The 18,845-nt window shown below is 43.2% G+C and overlaps 1 protein-coding gene across 1 annotated transcript in view; it reads right to left on the minus strand.

Moving 5' to 3' along the window:
- Window positions 1-18,845, minus strand: part of IGSF5 (immunoglobulin superfamily member 5) — a 36,214-nt gene extending 17,369 nt beyond the window's left edge. Inside the window, exons 1-5 of the mRNA XM_054188198.1 lie at window positions 18,594-18,845; window positions 15,593-15,790; window positions 7,032-7,349; window positions 5,699-6,007; window positions 463-594 (exon numbers count right to left, since the gene is read on the minus strand). Coding sequence (XP_054044173.1) covers window positions 463-594; window positions 5,699-6,007; window positions 7,032-7,349; window positions 15,593-15,650 — 817 coding nt within the window. The 5' untranslated portion in view covers window positions 15,651-15,790; window positions 18,594-18,845. The remainder of the gene's footprint in view (window positions 1-462; window positions 595-5,698; window positions 6,008-7,031; window positions 7,350-15,592; window positions 15,791-18,593) is intronic.

The following is an 18,845-nucleotide window of genomic DNA, read 5'->3' on the forward strand; positions in this document are numbered from 1 at the left end:
CAGGAAAATAAAATGTGACCTACTAGAGAGCTCCTCTTAGAGGGTGCACTGTGTTCCAGCTACCACACGGGCATCTCTCCCCCCGTTTACAAAATCGTGTGACTTAGAACACTCACACAGAAAATTAGCCACACAGCACTGAAGGTATGCTTCAACAAAGAAAACAAAGAACCTCAGCATAGGAACTAAACGCCATTGAAAGTTAACATACTCCTGAAAAACACAACACCCTTGTAGTTAATGTGAATGGTTGACACTGACTACTTTGGAACCAATTTATAAGAGAAACAGCAAGGTGAAAGTAAGGAGCGTCTTAACCAGGTCATGCTTAAGACCAGGATGTGTCTGCTCACACTTCAGCTTACAGGTCTTTACACAGCACCAGAGCTGACACAACTAGGAGATTTACATCTAATTGAAGATACTTTTTAACATATAGACCAATTCTGAAGGTCCACTTACCTTTTTTCTTTAGACAACAGCAGCGTACGACAACCGCAATAATAACAATCAGAAGAATAATACCAACAAGTGAAAGCACAGCTGCAAGTACAATAACCCACGTGTTTCCGCTGTCTTCACTGTAATCGTTTTCTGTTAAATTAAATGGAGAAACATTGCATTATCAGAGCCTCAAAACATCCTTTTCAGAATACTTACCTTTTCTGTGAGAAGCTATTAACAGCTTGTTGATTATTTAACAAAGAGTCTGTGTTTTCCAAATGTATTTATGGATGGTGCCCAAGAATTTAAAATGTTTCCAAATGCAAATTCTTTATTGCAATTGTACCTTCTCCCACAGTTTTCTTCTGAAAAACACAGGGTTGCAATCTTCCAACCTAAACTTTATTTTGTAGCTATGCTGGGCCTCCCAAGGTCCTTTGGAGACATTTGGGGTTGGGGAGAGGGGTTAAGATTTGATTCAGATGTCTATTCTGCAGATATTAAGCATCTTGCGTAGCTGCTCTTGTCAGCGGAGAGAAAATAGCTATTTTGGGTTACAATTCATTTGGCCAAATATGTATGTTTTTCTTTGCATAAGATGAACAGTTCTGAAGAAGTGTCCATTTTTCCCCACAGACCACAGCAAAAGTCTTAGGTGACTAGTACAGATGGAGACCTCTGGCCAGTAGATAAGATTTTCTGATGAATCTCATCTTGAGATTTCTCTCACTGATTTCAGAAGGTGTTTGAATTTGATAGGGCATCTGTTATCTGCTTAAAGAGTAGCGAAGAGCAAAACCTGTAAAGAGTAGCACTGTCTGGGAATATGCAGCTAGTAAACCATCTTCATGACTGACTTTCTCACATTAACTTATTCCTTTGTCTTTGCTGCAATCTACAGGATTAAATGAGGTGATTTAAAGATAATTCAGTCTCTTGCTGAAATCAGTTGCTATGACCAGTTTTCCTACAGAGCTCCCATGTGCACAGAATTTAAAAAATATCTCAGAATTCTTATGTAGCTGGATGCTCAAGAAAGATGTCAGTTCTGATTGTCACATTATCCTGCCCTTTGGTTTTCATCAAGTATTTCAGAAGCACCTCTAATTTGGCTACCCTTTGAAAAACAGCCCCAAAATAATTTTGGCAGTTGTTTAGAAACAAGCTTCCAATCCAAATATCAGGTGTGAAACACATCCAAACTTGACAAAACCCATTCTGTCACACTGGGTTTGTGATTGTCATTTTCTCATTAGAGGTCCCAGCTAATACCTGCGTGTCCACATTTAGCTGACAGCCTCCGGAAAAGGTACCGCAGCAATACAGGTGACTGGTAGCTGTGCAGTCTCAGGGCTATTCCCCTGATGTGTGAACCAGAGTACCTATGGCGGGGAATAAAGTAAATCCTTCTTGTCTACAACTTTGTCTGGGCATCTATTTGGGGTTTGGAGGTTTCAGACTCCAAAGATACAGGACCAGGGCCTCCTACAAAGCTTGCACCTCTGTTGGGAGTCTGCATTCTGCAAAGCTCAAGTCCTTATGATCAAGAAATTTGTTCCAGTCTTCTCTAATCCTAATGCTTAATCAGCATGTTTTGAATTTCTTCTGCCTATTAAAGAAAACAAGCACTCAGTAACCTGCAAACTAATAGTTAATTCTGTAAGCTGGAATCAGTTGTGATTATAATTAATTATAAGTTGTTCATAACATTTTTATCTAGAAGTACTTCAACAAATATCTATATTTTATTATATTTTGTTCCATAGAGCATGCCACAGGGATTTCAAGATGCCTAAAATATGAAATACAGCTATTTAGCTGTAAGGGAAAGCTTAACCTTGATGTGAAGGGAGGAGCTAAACGCACCTGCACTGGTCCATACCTCCAGGCTGGCTGCCACACCAAGGTATTTCGCTCCATGTCAGGTTCAGGTTACATGCCAAAAGAGGATCTACTGAGTTGAAGTGAGAAGGACAGGATACAACACAGACACTCCCGGTACTTCAACATTGTAGTTTCTCCCCAGTTTTGGAGGATCCAGAAAGAAACTGCAGCTGGGACCAGCAGGTATGAATGCAAGAGCTGCCAACTCCACATGCAAGTATGGGTGCAAGAGAGGGCCCTGAGGCATGAGGCCATTAAACGCCTTTTAGCCTCATTAGTAAATCCACACCAAGTTACATGAAGTGCTTAGCATGGACAAAGCTACTTCCTCATTCCATAGGGCCCATCCTCTGCTGCTATCCAGACCTGTGGCTCCTCCCAAAGCTGCCCAAAAATTTACTTGGGCTAAGTATCTGCAGAAAAGATTATTTTCCCTGGCACGTGCTGGTGACCAAGGAGAAATGAGAGACCAGAAAAAGCTGTACATCACTTCTTGGACACATTGGAGCTTTCTGGCTAACTTAAAAAGCAAAGGAGGATCAGGCTTATGGCCAATTCCCTATCTTCATCTTCTGCAGGTGAAAAGCCACGTGAAGTCAACACTGAAGCCAAAGAGACCTTGGGCCCAGCTAAGGGACTCTGCCATGGACTCCATTTCACAATAACAGCTCTGTGAATGCATCTGCTGGGACAACTCCATAGGAGTTCCCACATTTGGGACTCCGCCAAATACCACTGAGAGTGAGGTAACTCTGGAGGAGGAATGACTGACATAAAAATGCATCACCTTGTATGGAAAGGTCTAAGATTAAGACTAACCTAGAGATGCAGGAAAGTAGGACACTCATTGACCAGGAGATGGCTGGCTGAAGAGGCCTCAGATTTTTGGTTGCGGTTCTTGTGAATAGACAGGTATTGCTCATGAGGAACACGGAGGAATTTGATTCCTCAAGCTTTTCAGTGAAGACTGAAATTGATATTACAGTAGTTTTGGGAAGGACTCCTTAGATGTAGTCATATTCCTTCCTGACAACAGCTAGCTAAGGCTGAGTCTGTACGTGAAAAGTCAGACAAGCTGAGTTTTCCAGTGTCATATATACGTTACATATCTTCCTCTGTCATAAATGCCATGTCTTTATTTCATTCTAATAATTTAAAGACCTCATATTCTCATATCCTGAAAAATTTTGAGTGTCTGCTGCTCCACAATGATTTTTCCAAAGAGAAATGAATGATGGTCCTATACAATAACTAATTATACACTAATGGTGCTTCATGACATCTGTTTTTCTCTTCTTCTGATTTACAATGAGTAGCTATGGAAACTGAGGGTGGATACCTCAGTACTTCACAAATGAGTAGGCAGTGTAATTTCTTAATTTCCTCAGGATAGTTCCGTTTTGCTTAGTCAGTAATTAGGATCAATGTGACTACAAAAAAGTCCTATTAAGAATGGTGAAATGACCTTTTTCAACTGCATTACAAAGCAAGTACTTCTGAAAAAGGCTTTCTAATAATGACTCATACTTAAAATTAAAGGCACAATTACTCAACCTCCTCAGTTGTTTTATGTCGAAACTTCTATACCAAACTCCTCATCAATCCACTATAAGAATGTCTTTGTATGTGCTGTGTTCACCCATTACAGGAGAAGAATCAGTTGATCAAGAGAAGCTGTCAGCAAGATTGTAGAAGTTCACGATGCTCACCACATCATAAAAAGCAACATAGATTCAAGGCCCTACTCTGTGTAAAAGGCAGCCAGGGAAGCACTACAAAAACCTCCATATAATTTATGCATTTCCCATACCACAGGATAAGGCTAATAAAAGGGATGTCACTGTAGGGTGAACTGTGTCACCATGGGAGGCAATGTACCTATACCCAGTAACCTCATCTCCCTGCCATGCAATTAGGGCTTCAAGTTCAGTTTGTCTTGAGACTCCTCTACCTGGCAGTTGAGACACTTGGCTAGTCCCAACAGACGGACGGTTTGGTATTGTCTCTCCCATCTGCATTAAACACTACTGACCCACAGGGAGATAATTCCTCTTACTTGCTCTTATTGGATTATGGTTTGGAAAAGAAAAACATTTTTCATAGGCTTCTGTTGGATTGTGAGGCCGGTCTGTAGTGATAGTCCCACTTGCTTTGTTCCATGCTGGCAGCACAGACCAGATAAAAGCACCCTTTTCCTGATGAACCTCTTAGTATTGTGAATGTGTTAAATTACAGAATTTTATTTTCATAGGACGTTAGTGAGGCCAAAGATCAGCAGCATTGCAGAAAATGCTGACAACCTTAGTGAAAATATTTAGGGTTATCAAAGGTCTTGCTAACTGCTCTTGAGAGATTTGTCCAACATCCATGCTTGAATTAATGCAACCTTGAATTTCCTTAAATAAAAGGCAATAAAAAGTAACCAAATGCACTGTCCAAAGAATTCCATGTATGCTGCTGCAGGTCATTTTTTACCTTTCTTTTAAGATGTGAAAGAGACCATGGCAGGAAGAGGAAAGCAGGCCCAGCGGCTCTTTTATCTGAGTAAACTGTGGGATAAGGCCCATGAATATGCAGCTTCTCTTGATGACCTGATTCTTGTTCTGTAATGGCTGAACACACCACCAAAATGTTTTTCTTATAGCAGATTGGTGTCAGGTATACGATATAGAAGTTCCTACATATAAATGGTACCATCTGCAATTAGGTACCAGCCTCAGTGCAGCCCTATACAGTTACCACTGTACTATAACAGCTCCATCATATCTGGTCACTGCTCATATGGAGAACTTTCTATTTGCACCTGAAGTGCTAGTACAGAGTCTATTCTGGGTTGTGCGTGGAAACTGGGAGTAAAATCCAGGGTTGTTTTTTTCAAGACAATGTAAAAACTGGCATTGAATATTAAGGAGAACAATTTCACCTGAGGGTTTGGCTTTGAGTAAATGGGGTTTAACAAATTATGTTATCTTGGCAGGCATGGCCTAATCAAGAATATTTAAGATCTAAATTCATTAGATGTTTACTTGGCCAAGGAGCAAAGGCCAGTTTTCTTAGCAGTTCTCCACAGTAGGAGTCAGTGGCAGATGTACTGCTTCATTTGTCCTGCTCAGTCTTAAGTTGCACTTTGAGGTTCATTAGACTTGTACCAGTCCTCTCACATATGCGAATTTAACCCTACCCATGTATCAGGCTGTGACTACTTGGGTCTTAATTCTATCACCTTTGCACATCTCATAGCATTTCATTTGAAAACAAAAGACTTTTCAAAATAAAACAAACCAAACCAAAACAAAAAGCACAGTTCTGAGTATAGGCAGTACAGTACAGGCACTACAGTATAGGCAAAGTACAACAAACATTTACTTACCGAAAGTAGAGTTGACAAAAATACAAGTTACAGTTGCATTCTGGGGGTTAGGGAGTGCTTCTATGTCAGCTAAACAGGTCAAAATCTCAGTGTCCGTCAGAGTCAAAGTTAGGATGCTCAGGGCATCATGGAGGCCATTAGATCCTTGACTTTGCTGAGTAACATACCTCGACTTATCAATGAAAGAGTCATTTGTCATCCAGGTAATGTCTGGAGCTGGAGCCCATCCCAAGGCTTCACAAACAATTTCAACTGTTTCATTCTCTTTTACTGTTAAGGTGCTATTTTTGATGGATAAAGATCCATTAACTGTAGGAGGGAAAAGATGTTTTGTTCCTTTAGAATATTTGGCTCCATTGCTTTCCTGCTGATAGTTTTAAATTTTATCTTGTTACCCAGAAATAGCTATACCTTGAGATATTAAGTCAAAACCAATCATTATTGACAGAGATATACCATATGCATGATATAAACATGCAGATATTGCAACTTCACAGACACATTGTCCAGTATCTCTAAACCATTAGTCTCAGCTTTCAGTCCCTTTCCAATAAAAAGCAGGAAATCACACTTTTTAGCTACCCTGATATATTTCCAGCTGAAGAACAACATGAAATAACAGTGTTTCTCTCTAAGCTTTAAGTACGCTTGGGTTTTATCAGGAAAGGTTTACGGGTAGATGATGAGATGTTCTCATTGCATGAAGCACCTCTTTGACAAATGGCTAGTGTCTGGTGGTTAGATCTCGCTTTACTGGCTGTAGTCTGTCACTACCGAAGCTTCAGAGAGGAAGAAGAGGTCTCATCTACCCCTGCTTGATATGCAGGAACTTTTTGTTCCTTGGTATCTTGCAGCAGCAATCATATGAAGAGTATCACCTTGTGTCTCAAGGGCTTTCCTTCTAAACACCATTAAATCAAACTCAAATAAGCTGGGTACAGACTGATTCTTGAGTCAAAAAGCTGGAGGGAGATCTGCCCTAAAGACAGCAGAAGATCCATGTGCACACGTTTGCTTAGGGGTAATCCATACTGTTTCTAATCCAAAGATAATTTTTGACTGACTGCTGGTGGACATGATATAGCCTTCAGGCACTTTAATGCAATCCAGTAAAGAACAGGAAAAAACAAGGGCAATTATAACCTTTGTCAATGACACTCTGAATGTGACTCTGAAACCTGCTTTGACAGTAAAATTAAGACAAGGAGGACAGGAGGCAGAGGATGGTAAATGAGAGCATATACTCCTTCACAGGGATAATTTGAGCAATTCATCAGAGGATTCCTTTAAGTGTAGTATAATAAAATAGCTTTCTACTGGTGGCTATACACACCTTGAACAGAAAGAAACGCAAAGCTGCTGATAGCTTGCTGGACGCTGCACTCAATTTTTCCAGAGTCACTCAGCTGGGTGTTGTGGATGATCAGCTCCGAGGTAAACCCGTTGCTACTTGTATAATTTTGAGAGGTGAAGCGGTCTAATGTTTCAAAAGCTCCTTGAGAACTGCTGACAGTGAGGACAGGATTTCCATTGGACAGCCAAATGAGAATTACCCATCCTTCTGACACAGTGCAGTTAAACCGAGCTTCTGAACCAGCAAGGACTGTCACATTAGTAGGGCCACTTATAACAGAATAACAAAAGGCAAGACCTGGAAGGAAGAAAAAAACACAGTCTGTAAATACATATGCACCACCACCACCAAAGGCCTTTGCTGTCAACAATTTAAGGCTAAAACACCACGCGTTCTGGTTGAAGTAGCATTATTCACTAGGAGCACTGGGGTGCTAAGCACCCAGATATTTATCAGCAAAGGCTGTTGATTCAGCTGAGCTGGCACTTCACCTCTGACAGTTGTCAGTACCTGATACTTTCAGGAAAAGATTCTTGTCTCATTTTCTATAATGCCTGTCAGTTAAAGATATGTATGGCGAATTGAAATTGCAACCGAGCAATGTTAATCTCACAGCAGTAAACAATGCTGCAATGTTATAATGGATCCCCAAGCCAATCGTTACAAACCCAAGAAGTACAGGTTTATACAGATTAAAAGATTTTAACCACTTCACAGATGGAGCTGTACAATCTACTCTTTCAGCTCCAGCTTAGAGTAAAAGGTTTTCTTTACAGATGCATTTGATTTTTGATCTCTCCTCCTCCCACTCCAAAATGAGCAAACTTTCTCTCTTCAGCAATTAACTAAAAAGCTGACTTATCATTTTGCTGAAAGAAAAAAGTTCCACTTTTAAATAGGAAAATACACAAGTTCTCTAGACTTTAAATAAATAAAGGACTATGTAACCGGTCCCTTTTCCATGTCTCAGATTGCCACTGATTTTTTGCAGCCCCAGCATACATCCTTCCATGCGCTTCCCCTATTCATCTGTCTCTTCCCTTATTTCTCACGCATACTTCACAAACATCCTTCCCCACCTTCTCAGGCTTTCTCTTAGCCAGAGCTCCTGTAATTCACAAGTTTTTCTTCTTAAAAGGTAGTATGAATTCTGGCTACTATTTGTCAGAACTGAAGCTCATTTCTAATGAAGGCATTCTGTTTTCCTTTCCTCCTCAAAAGACCCAGGGCCTCCCGTGGCCCTCAGAGGAATGAATGTGCAGCTGTTGCCCAAGCAGATGGTGGATCCCCTGCACGTGGGAAGGCAGAAGCACTTGCTTCTACCAAGCAGAAAATGAAGGAAGGATGAAGGCAGAGACCTTTTTTTCAAAGCAGCAGCTGTGACTTCAGTCACTGAAATAGCTAGGGGAAATGGGTACAATTTTGAAGGTGGGAAAATCTTAAAGTATTTCTCAGAGACAGAGCATCAGATACCCTTGTCTTCATGAGAAACAAATTTTCAAACGGTAAGAACAACCCAGATTATTTGGTTGATGTTTTAGGAAACAGGACTTGAGATAGCAGTGTTTTGTGAAATTAGGAACCTGCTTCTCTGGGTCTTTGCTCTTTGTGAATCCCTTTGGATTTTGGCTCAGTTACCCAGGAACACTCCCCCAGGATGCTGTGCCCATGTGCAGTCGAGCAAAGGCAGAGGTACCGTCGATGCCTTTCAAGGCAGAGTAGCTGACCAAATGGCTATAGAGTAATTCAGGCTGGAAGTGACCTCAGGAGGTCTCCAATCCAGCCCCTCTGATAAAGCGGGATCAGTTCTGAGGTTGGACCTTGTTGGTCATGGCTTTATCCAGCCAGGGCTTGAAAACCTCCAAGGATGGAGACTGCACAGCTTCTCTGGGCAACACGCTCCACTGCTTGACTCTTCTCATGAGGAAAAAGCTTTTCCTTTTGTCCTCTGTGAACCTCTCTTGTTTCAACATATGCCTGTTGTCTCTTGTCCTCTTGCCATTCACCACTGTGAAGAGTCTGGATCCATGATCTTGACAACCTCCTTGCAGGTGCTGGCAGGCTGCCATTAGAGACCCTGATGCTATCTCTTCTACAGGGTCAACAAGCCCTGTTCCATCAGCTACTCCTCACAGGGCACCTGCTCAAGCCCATTACCATCTTGGTGGCCCTCTACTGGACTTGCTCCAGTTTATCAATGTCTTTCCTCTATTGAGGAGCCCAAAATGGTACACTCACATAAAGCAGTCCCTTTACGAAGTCACTGCCACCCACAGACCTGCTGGTTGCAGGTGGAATGGAGGACGAGGGAGAGGACTGCCATTGCAGGCTCTGCTGTCACTGAAGTTCATCTCGGGGGACTGTCCATGCTCTGTACACATTCCACCAGGCTCTTTCTTATGCCCAACAGCTGCTATTGTCTCTTCACCTGCCTCTAAGCTCAGGTCTGCTCTCTTTTTGCCTAGTGCTTACCTGCACCTTGCTGTGACAGAGTTGCTCTTTGATGGAGGCACCGAAAAGTTTTGGTGACAAAGGACCTCAGGAAATCTCTAGCCCAACTTTGTGCTCCAAGCAGAGCTAACTTCACACTTAGGTCATTTGCACAGGACCTTCTCAAGTCAAATTTTTAATATCTCCACAGATGGAGATTTCACAAGGGCTCCGCAGACCAAGCAGTCCTGCCAGTGAGATCTACCTCACCACTGAGTTTTTCATCACTTGCTGGGAAACTTTCATGCTAAGGAAGCACCAGGACTGCCAGTGCTATGCCTAACAATTCAGGCAGTAGTCTGCATAATTACAGCAATTAAATGGTACAGCCCATAGCAGTCTAATTAAAACCCTGTGTCTGCAAATTTGGCCTGAGCATAAGTGATCAATTATTTTCCAGGAGAAAGAAACTCTGAAATGGCCATTACTCCCTTGCTAAGGGTATTCAGGACAATGAAGTGATTTTTACAGGTTTCATTCGACCCAGTTTTTGTATGTTTTATGTAGTTTATTCATTAATGGATTAATTACAAATTACTGAAAAAATCATTTTTCATTCAGTCAATAGCTGATGTGAGTAGGGGAGAATATACTGGATTGTTTCACACAAAAGAGATGTTTTATAGTTGTATAAATGGAACCAGAGCCCAATCTCAGTTACGGCATTGCAACCAGACCCTCAGTGAACGTGCCCAGGGCATAGGGTCTGTAATCTCATTGCTCCAATGTCAACATCATTTTCTAATTCCCAGCTCACATTTAATCCTAGGCTGTGTATATCTAACCAGGTTTGTGCCAAGAATTGTTCTTTAATATAAATAGCTCCTCTCTTTCCTTCCACCCTGCTGCACGGATTTACAGACAAGAGCCTTTTCATTCTTTGTTTTGCAGGATTATACAAACCTAGGTCTCCCTGGTTCTTTGTATGATTGACTCTGAGTTCTCTCATGTTTACAAAAACGTTTACAAAAATTTTCCACCTTCCTGGGTTATGTTACCTCTGCCATGCACCTCATTCTCCAAAGTATATCTGCGTGTGAGCAATAAAACATTAAATGGAAGGCAAACTTCACTTCCACTGATAGTTAATAAAGCCAGATAAGATACAGGAAAGCATATTTCTATTCCACTTAAATGGCTCATTTTTTCCAGTAGCATATATTCAAAGTTCTCTTCAGACTTGTAAAGGTGAACTGAAATTCTTTAAAACATGAAACAGCTTGAGGACGAAATCCGTAATCAAATCTATGTGCATACCGAAATACCTTGCTTTATAAATAGTTAAGCCAACAAAATGCCTAAAAGTCATTTTGCCTCATTTCTCTTTGTCACTTTCTGAATGTTAGGGATTGGCCACAGGTCTGTGGATGGCATTATTTACAGACCTGTGGGTTTTCTAATGAACATGCACCGAAGTACATTCTAGTGAGACCATTTGTCATATAATATGGCCCCCTTCCCTGATAGTCAACATCCAGTTGTCATGATTTCTATTCATAGCTTATATTACCAGGGTTGAGATACTGTGCTACGCTCAAATATGCCTTTGAATTAGCTGTTTTTTCTTGACTCATATTGTAGACACCCTTTGCAATTCTACTCCCTGTACCTCTATGGTGTCTATAACATGTTCATGTGCTGAATTTTTTTATTTTTACACTTCGTTTGAATTCTTCCGGACTTCTTGAAGTGGACACAAACAGCTACCATGATGACAGACACAGCCATGAACAAATTTCCTTAGAATTAACACCAAAATGCATTTAGTTGATCAGGAAACAGGAGGTGCAGTACTTATCCACATTGCTCCTCTTAATGCAAAGTGATCTCTGTGCATTTGTAACTTATTCCTATGCCTGTGCAAACACTTTACTGTCTTTAAGAGCCAAGGTTTTCCATGGCTCTGAATAAATGATTTGACTTTCAGTACACTGCTAGTTGTTAATTAATCATTTGCTATGAGATCATGTCTGTGAGTTCCATTATAGTCTTGAAATTTATCCCTAAACATAAATAATCAGTGATCGTCAACTTTAAAAATACATGGCTAATATTGGTTTTGTTTTCTTCAGACAATCAGGACAGTATAGTCAGGCAGATATGAGTTATTCCTTCATTTATCTAATATAATAATTTTTTATCAGTCTATAGGTAATGGTAGGATCTACATCTTCTCCCACCAACCATATCTGCTGGAGCAATAGGCAGTCTTTCACTGACTTCTGTGAGCTAGGGAGCAGGTCCATAAGCTCTGTATGGGGATCCTAGGGATAGCAAGAGGACTGAGGAGTGGGACATAGCTCAACCTTGCCTCCATTTAGATCTCAGTAAAGCCCCAGCACAACCGAAAAAGGAGCTTCATGAGCCTCTCCACCTGCTGCCAAAACATTTTCGGTGGTTTTAACTTTGCCTCTTTATCTTTTTGCTTTTATTTTTTATCCTACAATAGCACATGAAGTCCTGAACTAACAGTGTGTTCCATTGTTCAACCCATGTACAAACACTGATAAAGTAACTTGTGTAAGGTCAAAGAGGACATTCATGACACAAATGGGATCTAAACCCAGTTACCAGTGCTTTAAGCCAGTGCTCTAAGTCCTTTTGCTGGGCCTTGATTCTTGCGCTAAGGAGAAATTTAGTGCTAGTTTGATTTACATACTGCTTAAAAATACCTTGCAGATGGTTGCTTTTAGACAAATTAAGGCCTCAGGCTAGATTGCCATTGCACTTTACAGGAATTACGTGTTCATCTCTTAACAGCTGTTTTAACATCTGCTTCCTCACACACAACCAATAAGATATCCCACCCAGGCAAATATCATCTTTGCAATAGGGAAACGCTGGGCTGTCTTCACGATATTGCATTACCCCTTGACTTCTGAAGAACAAAGCTGAGTTAGGACACCTTCTTTAAGGCATATCACTATATGTTTATAAAGCAGTCACCAGTGGAAAAAGGTAGCTTAAACTGATAAGCATTTATGGTATTTCAGTCACTCACCCTTCCCAACAGCAAGCAGAGTGCACACCAACAACTTTATGAGCTGTTTATTCCCTCCTCTGTCACACAAATTCACTGTCACATCACTGGGGGTTTTGAAGAAACAAAAATGCATCTCATTCCCTGGATAACACCTGCACTGAGGGAGCCTCATTTGCCAAAGGACCGCCCTGGCCCTTCATCAACAATGGTTTTCTTCCCCATTTGAACTAACTCTGGAGAACCACTTCTTCATGCTGAAGGTTTCAGCAACAAGGACATTGAGACGTAGTTACATTCTTTTCCCTCCCTCCTCTCCTCTAATGAATCTGTCTTTCCTCTTTTATAAGTGACCTATTTGGATGCAGTGCAGTGAAGGATAGGATGGACTTATCCTTTTTCCATAATGATTCCTTTTTTTTCAGACTCATTATCGCATTTCAAAATAATCTCCCCCTCTATACCCGTATCATCCTTCCATAAACCCTGCCTTTCATCCTTTTTTTGCATCTAGTCTGTCTTCCTCCCTTCCTTCTCTGCTATTTCTGTTTGAATTTCTACATTTTTTTCTTTCCAGTCTATTATAAATTCCTTTTTCTTTTCACTTTCTTTAGTCTCTTGCTCATCCCACCTTGTCTTCTGCCTTCATTGCCTCCTCCCTGGCCAGCAGCAGCTCTGCAACAAATTGCTTTGGATTTGGTAAGATTTTTCTTCATCACATCTCAAGTTTATTTCAAAAACCAACAGGCCTGCAGCTGAGCTTTTTGAAAACCAAAATAGGTTAGAGCTTGTCAAAGCCTGCAGAGAAGGACTAGCTTGTTTGCTTATGTTAACAAGACTCTCTAAATTCTTATAAGAATGTTTCTGTTAAGTAATACCAGTCTACTGCTACTCAGCAACGCATATATCCACCCACCTGCACAAAAACCTCTCCACAGCCCCCAAGTGTGTCTTCCCATCTCTTCTCTTACTTACTGTTTGACAGCTGTCCCTGGCAGCCTCTCCTGGCTCTGCTGCTGGACTACTCCTCCTCTCCTCCTGCACTCTCTCTTGTGTCCAGCGGTGAGGGTCGCCAGGCTGGGAGCATCACAGCACCACAGTATCCCGGCAGCAGGGTGGGACCCTGCACTGCCTGTTGGCTATCGCTGCCAAAGGGCACTCCATGCCTGCCCAGGGGGATGTTCAAACCGGCTGTGCCATGCAGACATCTCAGCAGCCTAGCCACACTGCCCCAGTCCTTGCGACTCCTGACATCCCGAGAGCAGCAATACTTCTTTCAAGAGCAACACTTGTCTCTCTGCATACACTTCTTTCTCTCTGCTTTGGGGTGTGCTCCTGCGACTGCACCGCAGGGTGTGGGCAATGCCTGCTACCCCAGTATGGCTTGCAGGTGGGGTGGTGAAACACCCATTGCAGGCATGCTTGACTAAAAGCATTAGCGAAGGGCAATAGAAATGCTCTAAAACACGTAGCACTCTGCTCCAGAGGCTTAGGAAGACAGTGCAAGAAACAGAGCAAAAAAAAAAAGAGATTGAGGGTTCCTTCTTATAACTTTTCTGTGTCCAAAAATAAGAGATCTAGGAACTTCCTGAGCCAACGATTGCATCTGCACCTATGGATCTACCCTCCATGATATTTGTTTCTAGTATTTTTCAGCCTATTTATAATTTGGTATCCCCCATACCTAGTGACCATGAGGTTTACTGTTTAATTAGATACTGTGAGGAAAAGTACATTCTTTGGTTTGCCTTAAATCTTCTTTCTGATAGTCTTACTAGTTGCCGCTAGTTCTTTTTGTTATGAGAAATTGTGAATAACTATTTTACCATTCACCTCCATACAATTAATCATTTTAATAATTTTTTCACTATTTCTTTTTCACAAAGAGAAAAATATCTCAGTCTAATGAAGGCTTCCTCATACCTTTGATCACCTTTATCACACTTTATACCTTTCTCAGACCTAATATGTCTTTTCTTAAAATGGAAGGGCTGATAAAACATCCAATATTCAAGATACAAGCTTTCTGCAGATTTATATAATGCCAGGTTTTGTTGTATTTCCCTTGCTGAAGACACTAAGTGGTGAAATTATCTCTCTTTTTCAGCAATTTATTCTCTTTCCAAGATAACTCTTTTCCCCCACTAGACATCAGTTAAGTGATGCTTTGCATTGAATGTTTTCTGCTCCTTTATTACTTACTCACTTGGCATCGTGACATTTTCTGGCAAATCTTCCTAGTCTCTTTTTGGATTCGGCTGCCCTAAGTAATTCTGCACCACCTGCAAAGTCTGCCACCTCACAGTTCACTCCTCTTCACCAGGTTGTTTAAGAGCTTGTTGAATACCACACATCCCTGTGCAACTCCACTGGAACACCATTCTGCTCAGAAAACTCAGTGTTTATTCCTGCATTGTGTTTCCTTTCACCAGTTATTAAACCATGACAATACCTGCCCTCTCATCCCACTGCAGTTCCCTCTTTTCAGAGCCTGTTAAAACCCCAGCTAGACTATAATAAAAAAAATCAGCCCTGTCTCTGTTACCCAACTAATCACTTTACATGCACATTTTCTTTAAAACTCTGCCACCAAGATAGATACCTTTTATCTGAATTCACTTTGAATCTCAGGCATGTGAAATGTAAATTGGAGGTAAACTAGCAAAATGATAATTCGCACATATTTCTGGAAGAAAAATCAGCTGACGATATTGAGTCGTCTACAGATGCCCCCTCAAAAACAGTCCCAAACAGACAGGAAGAAGATGAGCACAATGAGAGGGAGGAATAAGGGGGACATCCCTGCTCACTGGAAGGGAGACAGGGCAGCCTCCCCATCTCCTCCCCACCACATCCACTGCTCACTCCTGCATACTGAAGCCCACTCTAAGCCATCAGATCATTCAGGCTTGAAATGCAAACTTAACCATTTCTAACAGTTTAAATAATCCCCCTCTGTGACAGACTGTTCAATCTGATAACACCAGTAACTGCCATTTACGGGGCTTTAAAATTAGTTTGCAAATTTTGGCCACAGTGGCTCATTTCATGGATTATTAATGTGTCCTACCTGGTAGCGAGGCAGTTAAGATGAGAGGAAGTAAAACGAATTTCCAGAACCTCTCCATTGGAGCATTCTCTCCTGGTCCCTAAGGCAGAAAGCCACCAGCAGTCACTGCATACTTCAAGGTGAAGGACAGAATTTATCGAGAAACTCGGTAATGAGCTGCTGCTTTGCGTCCTGTGATAAAATGTGACTTCATGTGACCTGTATTACCAACAAGGGGAGAAGACTAAATGAGGGAGGGTTTGGAAGGAGAACAGTATCTTTTCTCAAAACAACTGCTTCAAAAGAAGTAGAGAAGCTTTCTTCCACAGAGAAACCTCCCTCTACGGACCTTGCATCTTTTGAACCCTTAGTCCCTCCTGGTTATTACAACACTACCACTTCAGGATTGACTGTGTCAGGGGAGCTCCATCTGCATCATTAAAGTTAATCATGAGCAGCTGGGAAAAATAACTCTCTAAGCTGCCCGCAATTGCATGTGTATTGTGGGTGAGCCATCCATGCCGCCGCCGGCATCCTGGCAGACTAATGAATCCTGTGCTCCATCACTTACTGTCATGCAGGGCAACTGCGCGGGGCGCCATCTGCTCCCCTGGGGTCAGAGAGGCCCAGACCTCCATTCAGAGGGGTTGTTTACCCCTCCTCAGGAAGCCGGTGCCTCCTGCGCCAGGCAGTCTTCGGGAGAGGAAGTGGGAATATAGCCCAATGTGTCAGTATACCCAAAAAGTTTGTTTTGATGTTTTTCTATGTGCTTTACTCCAAAACTAACATTGCTATTCATATATTCTTCAGGGAGAGCCTGGTACCATCATTGCTATGGCAGTCCCATCAGGACCTTGCCACACAGGGGCCACCCCAGCCAGGAGGAACGGCTCCTGCCACCTTGTGCTCTCCATCCCACCTGCCTTCAGGCAAGGATGAGAAATACCAGATCTCCTCCCTGGTCCCCAGACTGTGCTCTCAGAAAGGCTGCTAGTGCAAAGAAGGTCCCCAGAATTATTTCTCGGAACCCAAGAGTGCCTTTTACTTTGCCCAAAATAAAACACCACCAGCTCTCCACCATGGTCGGAGATAAGATACAAAGCTTGGGTGGGAGCCGTCACCTTACTTCTGCATTCTCTGCTTTTACAGGGTTTATGATTCACTTGTCTGATATTATTCTCCTCCCCCTCAAAATACGTGGGAGAGAGTTTGACTATGCTGCTTGGTTTACAAACTTCTCAGCTGGGAAACTAAGCTTGCCTTTATGAAAGGGACATGGGCCAGAGGATGTGGTTTTGTGGTCAGACCAAATTTGTAGTCAGGTAAGTGTTTTTGATTTCAGGGGTGTTCTTTGTGGCAGCTCTGTGCAATGCATAAATATCAATATCACCACAGAGACACCCCGAGTTTCCTGTAACAACCATACTTTTTTTAACTGCCCTTTCACTGAAACCAAAACCACATCAAGGCACAAAACACAAAAGCCCTGGCCCAGCTGTTTTGCTGCCCTTAAGCAAGCAGTTCATTTTTCAGTTTTGTGCAAAGACCTTGCATTGATTCCCAGCAGGGCTTTTGTGAGAGCAGCGGTGGTGGGATGGCACAGGGGTGGATGGCAGTGCCCCTCACGAAGTGCCCATGTAGGACGAATGTGCCCAGACCTCCCCTGCCCGCTGCACTGCTGCCACCAACAAAAACCATTTTTGCTATCTTTCCAAACATGTGCAGATCGAGCTACACCAGAGCTCTGTTCACTGCTCAGTGCTTTAAGCAGGGGGTTTCACTGAGTTTAGGGCAGCAGTTGTGACTTGACCGGCTCAGCTCGGCCAGCAGCTCGGTCCGCATTTTCCTATTTTGCAAGTTTTCGGTTTACCTTGCGAACATAAGGGATGGCTCTGTCAGCTAATAAACATTTTAAGCCGAACCTGTGGGCTGATTCTTTCACCTGCTTGTTGGGTGGGGGGATAGTTTGTAGGCTGGTTTGGGTTTTGCCCAGTGCATTTTGAAAGGTTTTGGTTTTTTCTGACTTCCACGTTTGGTGTGCGGAGGAGTCCTCAGCGGGCAGCTGGGGCGGGTGGGTCACCATGCAGTGGGGCTCGGAGGGACCTCTCCTTGCTCTGCTACTGTGGTAGCTCTCAGCACGTACACAAACCAGTCAGTAGTTTTTAAGAGTTAGTATTATCTGTCACATGAAGTGAAACAGCCCAAGTAAAGCACCAGAAAATAAATCCAAACACGAGGGCCGTGTCCTTTTCCAGGAAGCTGCGGTCCCAGGCAGGAGCTGCAGGACTGGAGAGGACCCTGCCAGCACGGGCAGCAGCCCTCATACCTCCCCTTACAAATCCGGCTGCACCAACACAAGCTGGGCTGAGCCAAGTTTTATGGAGAAGAATAAACTTGCTAAAGTCTTATGCCCAAATTGAGGCCAAAATCAGTAAGCAGCTTGGGGTCAAGTAAAGCGAGAAGGGAAAGGAAGGGATCTGTAACATTTTGTTTCGCTTCATTTCAAAAGGGACTTTCAAAAGGGACAGGAAATATTACCCGATCCCCAGATGAAACTGGATATTTTGGCCAATGATGAATTAAATACCCGGGGTTTGTCCTGAGCTGCCTTCCACCTTTTCCACGGGTGCTCGGGCACCTGGCAAGGCCAGCGCTGCTGTGCTGGGGCACACACTGCACACCGGCTTGTGGCCCCGCTCTGAGCCCACTCCTTCCCGCCTCCACGCCAGAGGCGAGGGGATAATATCAATAATATCACCCGAAAGAAGCAACAACCAGAGCTGGCACGGCATGGCAAGGGGCTCTGATGCTTTGGGGACCCTGCACTGCAGGGGATGCCTGCCCCGAGAGCCGGGGTGTGCTGTGGGAGAGGGGGGCTGCGAAATGCCCCTGCTCGCCCCACTGCCACCGGCCTGCCTGGGACTGGCTTCCTCGCTGTGGCAGGAGCAGGAGAGAGGGTTAAATTATCTTTCAGCCTCCAGCTCGTCTGCCGGGAAGCGAATAATGGCTGCAGAGGGATTACCTGGATGGCTTCCCCAGCTGCCAAGAGGGTGTCTCCGACTGCTTTCCCTTCCACGACGTCCTGAGGGATGCAACAGGAGGCCGGTGGCGTTCAAAGCCAGGAGCCTCGGGCAAGCCCTCACCTCCTTGCCCTGGGGAAACCTCCCTCAGCCCACGAAGCAGCTGCCTGAGGTGCCTCCGGGAAGGAACGCCGACCTCCGGCCGCCTCTCAGCCGCCGGGCCCCGGGGCAGGCGCCCGCCCTGACATTCGTCC

This window comes from Rissa tridactyla, chromosome 1, assembly GCF_028500815.1.
Source record: "Rissa tridactyla isolate bRisTri1 chromosome 1, bRisTri1.patW.cur.20221130, whole genome shotgun sequence".
In the NCBI taxonomy this organism is placed as follows: Eukaryota; Metazoa; Chordata; class Aves; order Charadriiformes; family Laridae; genus Rissa; species Rissa tridactyla.